This window comes from Narcine bancroftii, chromosome 1 (assembly GCF_036971445.1).
Source record: "Narcine bancroftii isolate sNarBan1 chromosome 1, sNarBan1.hap1, whole genome shotgun sequence".
Taxonomy (NCBI): Eukaryota; Metazoa; Chordata; class Chondrichthyes; order Torpediniformes; family Narcinidae; genus Narcine; species Narcine bancroftii.
Genome location: NC_091469.1, coordinates 440,377,443 through 440,391,205, shown reverse-complemented (window position 1 = coordinate 440,391,205; position 13,763 = coordinate 440,377,443). Strand labels below are relative to the sequence as shown.

Genomic DNA, 13,763 nt, shown 5'->3' with positions numbered 1-13,763 from the left:
ATAGCTATACGGTCATAACCACTAACCTTGTAATAATCCTCCTAACTGATGCTTGCTCAAGAATTAATGGTGACTGACAATTTATTTTTTGGAAATTAGACATCTTCCAAATAACTAGCTGTATACATTAAAATTTTGCACATAACAAACTAAATCATGCTTAAAAAGACACCTGGGTTGAGAGTTTGTGCCTGATCTGGGGGATTCTTGACCAGATCTCTGTCTACTTGTACAGTGCCTACGATCTCCAAATAGATCTCGCGTCAAGGATGGCTCCAAAGATATGGTCCCAGAATGTAGAAAAGGTGAATCCATTCTTAGTTCATTAACTAGATATTAAAGAAAAAGTTAATGTCAAGTATTATCATTTGCCCAGTACTGTGTTATAAATATATGTAAAACATTTTCCAAATTTAGTATATCTGCTTCTAAGTTTAAGGGCACACATGTCAAACTCTGGCCTGCGGGCCAAATTTGGCCCGCGATATAATTATATTTGGCCCGCAAGATCATATCAAAAATGTATTAGAGGTGGCCCGCTGACTGCCGCGCCAGTATAGCGCATGCACAGTAACTGCTGTGTCCCAGGGTGAGAGAGAGAGAGAAAAATCTTGGTCCTTGAAAAGTAGTGGTGGGTGGTTTTATAAACACGCTGTCGTGTCCCCCCGCCCACCCCCCCACCGCAGCGCGGCCTGGCCGGTGTCAGGGGAAGCCAAGGCTGCTTCCCAGCGCCCGGAACCCCAGTGGCACAGCGTTTCTTGGAGCTGCAGATGGAGTCGGGACACCGGAGGGAAGATTGGGGCTCCCCGCCGGGCGACGGGGGCGCCGGCCACCCTGCGTCTTCCCACCGGCAGGTGCCCGGAGTACACGTGGAGAGCGAGGCTGGTCGGGCAGGTAGGGTGGAACCCCCCGCCAATCTCGGGAGTGGCGTGGGCTGGATCGAGATTATCCGCGCTCACCTGCTTCTCCACCGCTGACCAGGATCCCAGCGCAGTCCTGAGCGTGGAGACTGCCCTGGAAAGGTCCTGGGACACCGGCACGGAAAGAAGAGCAGGGTCCGTAGAACATTACAGATCAGAAACAGGCCCTTCGGCCCTTTGACTCTACCTCGTGAAAACCCAAACTGGAGAAACTCAGCGGGTTAAACCGTATCCATTATCCAGCAGAGAGGTACCTGACAATGTTTGGCCCTTGATCCCCCTCATCAATGTATGAGTGAAAGTCTGTGGTTCTCGTAAAATCACCAGAAGGGATAAACTCAGCAGGTCAAAGTGGGTCCGGGAGAAACTCAGCAAGTCAAAGGGGGATCCGGGAGAAACTCAGCAGGTCAAGGGGGGTCCGGGAGAAACTCAGCAGGTCAAGGGGGAGGGGTCCGGGAGAAACTCAGAAGGTCAAGGGAGCTCCGGGAGAAACTCAGCGGGTTAGGGGGGGTCCGGGAGAAACTCAGCAGGTCAAGGGAGGTCCGGGAGAAACTCAGCAGGTCAAGGGGGGTCCGGGAGAAACTCAGTAGGTCAAGGGGGATCCGGCAGAAACTCAGCAGGTCAAGGGGGTCCGGGAGAAACTCAGCAGGTCAAGGGGGGTCCGGGAGAAACTCAGCAGGTCAAGGGGGAGGGGTCCGGGAGAAACTCAGCAGGTCAAGGGGGAGGGGTCCGGGAGAAACTCAGAAGGTCAAGGGAGGTCCGGGAGAAACTCAGCAGGTCAAAGGGGGGTCCGGGAGAAACTCAGCAGGTCAAGGGAGGTCCGGGAGAAACTCAGCAGGTCAAGGGGGGTCCGGGAGGAACTCAGTAGGTCAAGGGGGATCCGGCAGAAACTCAGCAGGTCAAGGGGGTCCGGGAGAAACTCAGCAGGTCAAGGGGGGTCCGGCAGAAACTCAGGGAGGGCCTGACCTCGCCAGGACCGTTGCCCACTCCCCCTCCCTGCCGCAGGCCGACCCGCGACTCACGGTGACGGGGCCGCTGATTCCCCGAGATGCCGCCCTGCAGCGAGAGCCCATACCCCCGTACTGTCGTTGTCCAACCCGATCGCCCGCAAACCCTGCCCTCCCGCACACAGGCCTGAGTAAGTATTATGAACTTTAATCTCAGGATAAAACGATCTTCCAATAGTTTCATGTCACAGTGATAAATATATTCCTGGTTAAAAATGGTCCTGCACCTGGATACAAGCTCATTAGGCATAAAACTTGAAAAGTGTGTAAATCAAAGGATATCTGTACCAATGGAAAAAGGGCATGGCAAATAACCCTGCTAGAGTTCATGCCCACAATCAGTCACCCATTTGATTGTTTCAGGAATCATGTTATTCTCCCACATTCTCAATAGCCCTCAGATTTTACTATTCGACAGTACACTAGCAACATTTGACAAATATTATTTATTGAATATTTTATTTCTCATTTGTTAATGCTTCTGGAAAGAGTTTATCCAAAACTATTATTAAACATTTATTTTAATAAGAAAAAGTTTAACATTACATATGTTGAAAGAAGAGAAAACATGCAGATGTTGTTGAAAATTTTCAATAAATATTTAGTTCGGCCCTCGACTTAGTCCAAGTTTTTAATTTTGGCCCTCCGTGAATTTGAGTTTGACACCCCTGTTTTAGGGTATACTCCCCAATCAACAGAAATACTTTGTTTATCTCTGACCATAGTATTAATTTCTGTGGGGGTGGGGGAAACATCACATGACATAGTGGAGGAAGGAGGTGGCCTCCCAAAGCTCCCAGGTAATTATAAAAGAAAAATTAAATAACTTACAGTAATTTAAACAGGAAGATTATATCTTTATTGTGAAGATGCCAAAAAAGAATCAAGATTTGTGAGCAACTTTGAGCTCCCAATGAGAAGCACATTTTTTCCAACAGAAAAGGGCCTATTTACAAGAAGCTGCTGGGGGCTGTGGTTTGTTCTGCCTTATGTACAGACAACCCGATGCCTGGGAGGAATGATGGACCGGGATCAGGAGACGTTGTCGAAGAAGAAGACTGAGCATGCGCACAGTGAAGGAGAACTGGAAGAAGCAAGAAGAAGGAGCTCTCTCTCAAAATGGCGATTAGGAGACTGATTAAAGAGGAGGATGAACTGGCAAATGTTAAACCAGTGAGTCAAGTTAAAAAGGTTAAAGTACAAACTAAAGAAAAATATACTAATGAAGACTTATCGAAAGAACAGAATACTAATAAGAAACTGGATCATATTTTAAAAGTAGTGACCAAACTAGAAACAGAAATTGGGATTTTAAATGAAAGATTAATAGAAGTGGAAGAAAAAAATGGATGAAACTACAGAAAAAGTGGTTCAAGTGGAAAATAATTAAATGAATGGGCTACAGAGAAAAAGCAAAAATATTGGAAAAGATGGATTTTATTTTAGAAAATGTTACTAGACATAATAATGTTAAAATAGTGGGACTCAAAGAGGGAGTGGAGGGGGTAAATCCTATCCGCTTCTTTCAAGAATGGTCACCAAATGTCCTGGGAGTACAAAATGTAGGAGCAAAGATAGAAATTAAGTATATAGATCTCCTTATTAATATTCAGGATTGAATTCAAAACCACACTCTATATTAATTGGATGTATGACATTTAATGATTGTGGAAAAAATGACGAGCTGCAGCAGAAAAGGTTAAGGAGAGAGAAGGAAAACCAATGGGAGTTGAAGGTGAAAAAATATTTTTTTTATCCTGATAGAAGTGCTGTGCTAATATTGCATAGAAACGAATTTAATCCACTGAAGAATACCCTTTGGGAAAAAAGGATACAAATTTGTGCTGCGTCAACCAGCTAATTTGAAAATTATAATACCAGATGGACAAAATAAGTTTTTTGCTGATATTGAAACAGCAAAGAATTTTGTGAACAAATTTGAAATTGATAGAAAGCGAGAGAACTTCTTAAACCTGATTCTTTAAATCTGAATAATATTACTGGAAATACTTCCTATGCATTTCTATTTGTTTAATATTAATCCTTTTGAAAAAACAAATGTTTAATTTTATTTTAATTGTTTTGCTTGGGAATTTGGGAGGCTAGTCTCCAGAATCCATATGTGTTTGTTAGTTTTCCCACTACCCATAAAATAGAGGGGGGGGGGTGGGTGTCATTTTTGTATTTTCATTAAAGGGAGGGGTTCTCACTTTTTTTCCTTACTTTATAATTTTTTTTCTTGAGAATTCATTTTTTGGGGAAGTGTTGATATTGGGTCTTATGTTTGAAACAAGTGAAATTGTTTTTTTGAAAGGAATGAGTCAGGAATGGAAGGAAAGGGGTGAGATAAATATAATAATGTTTCTTTGTGTTGATAATTATAACTAAAGATTTTAAGTAATGTTACAATTTTGTGTTATTTTTTATATTTTTGAAATTCACACAGATTTTTTTTGGATCTGGTAAAGGGAACAAGATCCCTTTTGTTTTGATACTAGTCCGAAGATTTTTTCTATTTTAATAATTTTTTTTTGTGAAGTGCTGTTAGTAGTGAGAATTACTTTTGAAAGGAGTGAGGATTGGGTGGTAGGAGGTGGGTGGGTAGGTAGAATAGATTTGGGTTTTAAACTCAACATGTAATATGGTTTATATGTTGATGTTGTACAATGAATTTTGAATATGGATGAACTTCAAAAATAAAATTTTCCCCCAAAAAATGCTAACTTAATCAAATAGTCCTTTTCTCTCCAAATCAAAGAAAATACACTACTAAATTATGCACCTTGCTTGATAATTTAATTGGAGTCCAGTTGGTTTTCTGGTAAATCTATGCTGCATTTCTTTTAAGACCAGTAAACTTTTCCTAATATTACTGTTCAAAAGGCTCATAATGTGAGTTATAAAGCAGGGTTGTAATTAGCTGCCTGTAACTTGTATTCTGGTGTCTTGGACATAATTAGCATTATTCAATTAACCATCTTAATTTTTTTTAGACTTGCATATTGAATTTTAATTATTCTTAAATCACCCTTCTCTTCTTGGACTGCCACAGATAATACATTTGGAAATACTCGCTCCTTTCCATTTTAAATGCAAAATAGAAAGCTTCATGTATATCCACTTGCCACAGTCAACTTTACTTCTCTTGGCAGTTTGATGCTCCCACTATGCCTCTTACAATACTGACCATCTTTGTATTATCAGCAAGCTTTGTTTTTTCTTGAATTCCAATAACTGGCTTACCCAAAATCTGGCCATGACCATTCCTGTTTAAGCTGCTTAACCCAGCAACTCTCTGCCACCTCTGTACCAAGAATCTCAATCTACAGTAGAGAAAGTTTTAAAAAAATCACGTCAAACAAACTTCATCTACTACAATGCACATGAATATTTTATATAGCAATATGGATTTAATTAGCATATTCTATCAGTACTAGAAATGCAACAAAAAAAAGAAATGCAAAAATATCAATAGAAAGTAACACAAAAAGAAAATTCTTTAGCCCTTCTAGTTTAAACCAAAGGATAAGCTATTGGTTTCAACATAGCAAATTATTTAACACTACTCAGTGCTACTACTAATAGAGGTTTTAAATAGAAGTATGAGCAGTCGGGTGATTGTGAAATTTTGTGAACAATGTGAAGAGATTAATTTGCCTAGGCTTTGCAATGACCATAATCCTAATAGCAGGGAACCACACTGTTAAAATATATTAATTGTAGTGTAGCGGCCTGCCACCGCAGAGATCGAGGCGGCGCGCAAGGTAGTAAATAGCAGCATAACACTCTGTAACATGTCCCTTAACACAGCGAACCGGTGCGGTTGAAAGCTGGAGCAGGACAAGACCAGCAGCCTTAAAATGGCACTGGTCAAGCTGCCCAGCTAATAGACCAATAACAGGCTGGGGAAGAAGGGTATTCACATCCAAGAATATTCCCGCACACTATTTGTTAATCATGCGGCTGATGTCAGCCAATCAAACAGACGGCGGGAACCCCAAGGAGCCTTTCCAGCCTCAATAAATCTCAGCGCTTAACCTCGCACACTGCGAATGTGTGCTTCTTTGTAGCAGGCTACAGTAGCATTAATGATGCTAAAAATCCAGTTTTAAGCTAGAACAGAGTTGACTTTCTTATTAATCCCAAGACATTCCAGTTGCTTACTTACCTTGAGATTGCTATAGCAACCCGAACCACTGAGCGGAATCGGGTAAAACTTCTGGAACGATTGGTGACAACCTGTAAACTGGTGTTACACGGATGCCCCCCTAGTCTGGCGATAAATGAGAGTGTTGCTTGTTCACATTCTCGAAATCCACCCAATAGAAGTAAGAGGTACTTCTTCTGATAAATGAGTGCCTTTCGGAAACTCTCTGCTCGCAGATACTTCCCATAAATTCTCTGTGAAGGAAAAAATAAATTGTTAAAAACTTACATTTCAGTAACACATCCTATCAGTTACACATGTTTATATATATTTTTTACAGTACTATACATCTGATTAAGAGAATCAAGGGAAGGTCTTCACTTCCTTCCGGTTAAAAATAGCTCTCTATAATGTTGATATGAAAAGCCACAATACAGTAGATAGAAAATAGAACATACAAAGTCTTGTATGTTCCCTTTGTGCTTATTCCATATCCATGCCTTCTCAAAAAAATCTTCTGGATGCACTTCACAAATTCTGCCCTGTCTTAGCCTCTGGCACAAATGGCATCCAGGTTGATAATGGGGAAATTGAAGTCTTTAACTTTGCCAACCTGGTTACTTTTGCAACTTTCCATAAAGAATCTAATACCGATAGATACAGATGTATGACATAATCCAGCATGACCAAGTATGAGTGAAGATTCATTTTCCTTCAGTTTACCTTTATGGCAATAGTTTCAGAACTTGACCCAAGAAATTCTGTCTGCAAAGTTTCATTTCTTGCTTGTGCTTTCATTTTAGCCAACTCCGCCTCTGCCAGCTTCAGGGCCTGCTGAAGGCTTGACTTTTCTTTAGCCCAAACCGTTCGCTCAGATTTTATTAGGATGTCAACACTATCCTGGTTATCCAAATGTCTTCTAGTTAACTGAAGAATAGGTGAAAAAAATGTTAACATACAGACTAATGAGAACATAAAAAAGATGGAAAACTATCATTTTAATACGTAAACAGAAATAGGCTTTTAACCCACTGAGTTTATTACTGTGGCTAAACTGGATGCTTTTAAACAAGGGCAGCACAAATCTATTTCTTTATCAAGTCAAATGAATATAGTAAAACCCCTGATAAATGAAATTTTTGGTTGCTTGGGTGCAGAAATAAATTGAAACCATGTACAGATTTACCTTCAGTTTACCTGCCCTTCCATGATATGGTGTTCAAATATTTTGTTTCATAAATGATAAACTATGATAAATCGATGTTTTCCATAGTAAACTCAAGGTAAAATGAAAAAAAATTGAAGTAAAAATCCCCGTTATCTGGAATTCAAGTAATTGGCAGCCTCAATGGGCAAAAGAAATCGCAGAAAATAGGTTTAAAAAAAACCAAAAGTGTTTTTTTTAACCTATCTTCTGCAATTTTTTTTGCCCATTGTTTGAGGCTGCCAATTACTTGAATTCCAGATAACGGGGATTTTTACTTTATTTCAATTTTTTTTTCATTTTACCTTGAGTTTACTATGGAAAGCATCAATTTATCATAGTTTATCATTTATGAAACAAAATATTTGGACACCATATCATGGAAGGGCAGGTAAACTGAAGGTAAATCTGTACATGGTTTCAATTTATTTCTGCACCTTTTTCAGATGATTTAAATTCATGTGCTTTGACCACAAATTTGAAAGTCCAATGGAAAGTTACAGTGCCCTTCTTAATGAATAGGTCAATTACTTTTTTTCCCCCTTTATTTGCCCCTGTGTCCCACAGTTTTAAATTTGTAATCAAGCAATTCACATGTAATTAAAGTGTGCATTCCAGATTTTATTATTTGGTATTTGTGTATATTTTGGTTTGACAATTAAGAAATTACAGTACTTTTTGTCTATAGTCCCCTCATTTCAGGGCACTATAATATTTGGGACATAGCAATGGTGTGCACTTTGTTGCAATTCCCTTGCATGCAATGACTGCTTGAAATCTGTGATTCATAGAAAAAAAACAGGTGCTGAGTATCTTCTCTGGTGATACTCTGCCAGGCCTCTAAGAGAGCCATTTTCAACTCCTGCTTGTTTCAGGGGCTTGTCCCCCTTAAGTTTTCAGTTCAGCATATGAAATACATGCTCAATTGGATATAGATCGGGTGATTGTCTTGGCCATTCAAGAATTTTCCAGTTTTTAGCTTTGAAAGACTCCTTTGTTGTTTTAGCCGTATGTTTGCGATGTGTGTTGTTTTGCTGTAGGATGAGCCATTGAGTGAGTTCCAAGTCATTTGCTCAAACCTCAGCAGGTGTTTCTCTGCTCCTCAGAATTCATTTTGCTGCTGCCATCAGCAGTGACATCATCATCGAAGATAAGTGCGCCAGGTCCTGTGGCAGCCAGACATGCCCAGGCCACAACGTGTTTCACAGATTGCTTTGGATCTTAGGCAGTTCCTTTACGCCTCCACATGCTGATGAAGGTTGATCTTGGTCTCATTTGTCCTCAAGACCTTTTTACAGAATTCTGCAGGCTCTTTTAAACACTTCTTGGCAAACTGTAATCTGGCCATCCTGTTTCTGTGGCTCACTAGCATCTTGTAATATAGCCTTTGTATTTCTGTTCATGAAGTTTTCTGCAGACCGAAGTCATTGACAAATCCACATCTGCTCCTGAAGAGTGTTTCTGATCTGTGAGACAGCATTTGGGCACTTCATTTTGATGAGAATTCTTAGGTTAGCAGCAGTGGAAGTCTTCCTTTGCCCACCAGTCCCTTTGCAATTACTGAGCTCACCAGTACGCTCTTCCTTCTTAATGATGTTTCAAACAATTGATTTTGGTAATCTGAAAGTTTAGGTAATATCTCTCACTGTTTTATTCATGTTTTTGAGCTTTACCATGACTTCTTTGACTTTCATTGGTATAACTCTGGTCCTCATGTTGAAAAATGGCATCTACAGACTCCAAAGGTGATCAAAAGTCGAGAAAAGTGGTTTTCGTGCTTTCTTTCCACTTACATGCCACTTTAAGTAATGCCAATGCCATAGGTGCTCCATGATTAATAAGGTATTACCGTTATTTCACTTATATAATGTGCACGTGCATATAACACGTAGAAAATCATAAATGGTGTAAAAATCTTTTCGTATAACATGGACACGCATTTAATATGCAGGTATAATTTTGAGTGGCAAAAGCAATTTGCATTTAAATGGGACATGAGACAAAACACAAACCAGTATCTGCCACAGTTAATCTCCTGCCATCAACTCCAACTCCCCCTCCTTCCCTCCCTCCCTCCTTCCCTCCCTCCCTCCTTCCCTCCCTCCCTCCTTCCCTCCCTCCCTCCTTCCCTCCCTCCCTCCTTCCCTCCCTCCCTCCTTCCCTCCCTCCCTCCTTCCCTCCCTCCCTCCTTCCCTCCCTCCCTCCTTCCCTCCCTCCCTCCCTCCCTCCCTCCCTCCCTCCCTCCCTCCCTCCCTCCCTCCCTCCCCGGAGATGTCAATCACGCATTATATAAATGGTATCCTGCTGCAACACATTAACAAGTTTTGGTGAGTAATCAATTAATAGATCAAAGATAGGCTTCAGACTTAAGCAGGATTCTATTAAAGCCTCAAATCAGAGGCACTTGATATGTTAATCTCCTCCCTCAGGGTCAGGTCTGGACAATTAATAACATTAGGCATTTTTAAACTGCAGCACCTGAGTAGCCCTCCTGGGACCCAGGTGCGCTTAGTGGGGCAAAGGTGCTGCCGGGACCTTTTAAGCTAAGGGCAGATTGGTGCATTAAATCGCCAACTCGGAGATGTAAGGGGGATCCCACCCCAGCGATGACGCAGTAAGTGGCGCATCATGCAAACTAGTCTCCCATGTCCCCCCCACCGGCTGTCAGTCTCCCTCCCACCGTCAATTGCGCTCCCCCTGCCCCTGCGGCAGCCAAGCCCTCTACCCGCATGGCAGCCGACCTCCCCCTTCCCCACGGCAGCCACCCCTTCCCCACTGATCGTAGCACCCCTCCAGCCACATGACAGCAACATCCCCCTTCCCCCAACAGCCCCACAGCAGTGACCTTCCCCCCAGGTCCTGTGGCAGTGACCTCCTTCCTCCCCCCCACTGTGGCAGTGACCTTCCATTCCCCAACCCCCTGCTCTGTGGCAGCGACCTCTTTCTCCCCTCCTGATCATGGCAGGCACTTCACCAGGGGTTTCCGAGATTCCAGCGCGTAAGTGCTGACATCACCAGAACAACTGGGTCGGCTATTTTCGGTTTAGCGACCTAGGTGAGTATTACTGGGTTCTCTGACTACCTCCTAGGGAGGGCAGGAACCCAGTTGGATTGGAACAACCTGCTGCATGAGTGGGCACTAACTGGGCAAATTGCCCAGTTAATCCCAATTTACACAGCAGCTTGAAAGGACCTATTGATAGTGTGCAGTGAATGCCCTGGCCAGAATGTCCTGTATATAGGAATACCATGGCATTCAGTACAAAGAGATATTCTTAAGATCAAAATTTCTCACACCTGCTATAAATTGAGGCCATTCTTTCAATGCTGCTATTACATTCTCATGCTTGCTATAATATTCCCACTCTCGCTGGTGCGTCTTTCTCGTGGCTGCTAATTAATTGTGCGCATTCTTTCAATCCTGCTATTATGTTCCCACACTCGCTAATATTCCCACGCTCGCTATAAATTGCCAGTTCGACTTCCCCCACCACTATTAATTGTGTGCGTTCTTTCAACATGTAAAAATATTCCTGTATAGCTGCACACATGCATAAAAAGTATGGCGGGGGGGGGCACCTTTTTTATAAAATACGCATATTACGTGTGCATTATATGCTTAAGAATACGGTACTTAAGGTGGTATGTGAGTGAAAAGAAAAAAATCACTGGTCTAGAAGCAAGTCTAGCTCTCTTGTCCCTGCACCAATGAAGCAATTAAACATACCCGAGTACTCACAAACACCTGTGAAGCCAAATGTCCCATACATTATGGTTCCCCGAAATGGGGGAATTATGTATAAAAAGTGCTATAATTGCCACATGGTCAAACCAGAAATGTATATAAATAACCTTAAATGCACACTTTAATCACTGTGAATTGTTTGATTACAAATTTAAAACTGTGGAGCATAGGAGAAAATAAAGGAAAAATTGTCTTTGTTCCAAACATTTCTGGAGGGCATGTATATATCAAAGTTCATAGCATTGTTTCAAATGGCAGAAAATTAAGAGTCGCAGAATATTCCATAGAACATTACAGAAAACAGGCTCTTCGGCCTTTCTAGTCCATGCCAAACTATTTTTGACTCGTCCCACTGACCTGCACTCAGTCCATAGCCCTCCATGCCTCTCCCATCCCTGTACCTCTCCAAATTCTTTTTAATATTACCACCTCAGCTAGCAGCTCAGTCCACACTTCCACCACTCTGTGAAGAAGTTCCCCTTAACCCATGTCCTCTGGTTCCTATCTCAGCTACTCTCAGTAGAAAAAAGCCTATCTACATTTACTCTGTCCATCCCCTACATAATCTTAAATACCTCCATCAAATCTCCTATCATTCTTCTATGCTCCAGGGAATAAAGTCCTAACCTGTTTAACCTTTCCCTATAACTCAGTTCCTGAAGTCCAGGCAACTTCCTAGTAAATCTTCTCTGCACTCTTTCTATCTTATTGATATCTTTCCTGTTAATTAGGTGACCAAAACTGCACACAATACTCCAAATTTAGCCTCACCAATGTAAACATCCCAACTCCCATACTCAATGGTTTGATTTATGAAGGCTAAAATGTCAAATGCGCTCTTTACAACCTATCTACATTTGAAGCCCGTTTCAGGAAATTATGTATCTGTACTTCCAGATCCCTCTGTTCTACCTCTACTGCACTACTCAGTGCCCTCCCATTTACCATGTATGTCCTTTCTTAGTTTGCCCTTCAAAAATGCAACATCTCACTCTTGTCTGCATTATATTCCATTTGCCATTTTTCCAGCTGGACCAGATCCCTCTGCAAGCTTTGAAAACCTTCCTCACTGTCTACAACACCTGTAAATACACAATGATCCAGTTTATCACATTATCATCCAGGTCATTGATATAGATGACAAACAGCAATGGTCCCAGTTCCGATCCCTGAAGCACACCACTAGTCACAGATGTCCAGTTAGAGAAGCAATCATCCACCACCACTCTGACTTCTCATGTCCAGCCATTGTTGAATCCAGTATACTATTTCACTATAAATATGGAGTGACTGAACCTTCCTGACTAACCTCCTATGTGGGACCTTGTCAAAGGCCTTACTAAAGTCCACGTAGACAACATCCACAGCCTTTCCTTGAAAAACTCAAAGATTTGTTAAACACGAGCTACCATCCACAAAGCCATGTTGACTATCCCTAGTCATTCCATGGCTATCCAAATACTTGTATAACCAATCACCTGGAACAGCTTCCAATAATTTACATACTACTGACATTAGGCTCACCAGCCTATAATTTCCAAGGTTACTTTGGAGCCTTTTTTAAACAATCAAACAATGTGAGCTACCCCCTAATCCTCTGGCACCACACACGTGGCTAAGGACATTTTAAATATTTCTGCTGGAGCCCCTGTAATTTCTACACTAGCCTCCCTCAAGATCCAAGGAATATCTTGTCAGGCCCTTGGGATTTATCCACCCTTATTTGCTTTAAGACAGCAAGCACTTCCTCCTCTTTATAGTTTCCTCACTGCTCATTTCCAGAAGGCCTTTGATAAGGTACCGCACGGGAGACTAGTGGGCAAGATCAGGGAGCATGGTATTGGAGGTAAGGTGCTGACATGGATAGGAAATTGGTTGAGAAATAGGAAACAAAGGGTTGGGGTAAGCGGGTCTTTTTCAGGATGGCTGGATGTGACGAGTGGAGTGCCGCAGGGATCGGTATTGGGTCCTCAGTTGTTTGTAATTTATGTAAATGATTTGGATGAGGGGATTATTAATAACATGAGCAAATTTGCAGATGACACTAAACTGGGTGGCAGTGTGAGGAGGATGTCAGGAAAATGCAGAGGGATTTGGACAGGTTGGGGGAGTGGCCTGCTGAATGGAAGATGACGTTCAATGTGAGCAAATGTGCGGTTATCCATTTTGGGGGCAATAATAGGAAAGCTGAGTATTATTTAAATGGAGACAAGCTAGGGAGTGGGGAGGTGCAAATGGATCTGGGTGCACTTGTTCACCGGTCACTGAAGGCTAACATGCAGGTTCAGAAAGCTGTGAAGAAGGCAAATGGCATGTTGGCTTTCATAAAGAGGGGATTGGAGTATAGGAACAGAGACGCCCTTCTGCAGTTGTACAGGGCCCTGGTGAGACCCCACCTGGAGTATTGTGTCCAGTTCTGGTCTCCAATTTTGAGGAAGGACATACTAGCTATAGAGGGTGTGCAGCGCAGATTTACAAGGTTAGTTCCAGGGATGGCGGGGTTGACATATGCTGAAAGGCTAGAAAAACTGGACTTGTATCCGATGGAGTTTAGAAGGATGAGGGGGGACATGATTGAGGTATACAAAATTATCAGGGGGATAGACAGGGTGAAGTTGGATTACTTGTTCCCAATGAAGGGGGAGACGAGGACTAGAGGGCATAGTTTAAGAATACAGGGTAGGCCCTTTAGGACGGAGATGAGAAAACATTTTTTTACCCAGAGAAGTGTGAATCTGTG

At 42.1% G+C, this 13,763-nt stretch overlaps 1 protein-coding gene across 4 annotated transcripts in view; it reads right to left on the bottom strand.

Annotated features, from left to right (window-relative positions):
* The window catches only part of akap9 (A kinase (PRKA) anchor protein 9), a 226,267-nt gene that overhangs the window by 5,795 nt on the left and 206,709 nt on the right, over window positions 1-13,763 (bottom strand). For all 4 annotated transcript variants that reach the window (XM_069914357.1, XM_069914358.1, XM_069914361.1 and 1 more), the window contains 4 exons: window positions 6,798-7,001; window positions 6,096-6,328; window positions 5,171-5,250; window positions 173-329 (listed from right to left, as the gene is read on the bottom strand). In XM_069914357.1, the coding sequence (XP_069770458.1) occupies window positions 173-329; window positions 5,171-5,250; window positions 6,096-6,328; window positions 6,798-7,001 (674 nt within the window). The remainder of the gene's footprint in view (window positions 1-172; window positions 330-5,170; window positions 5,251-6,095; window positions 6,329-6,797; window positions 7,002-13,763) is intronic.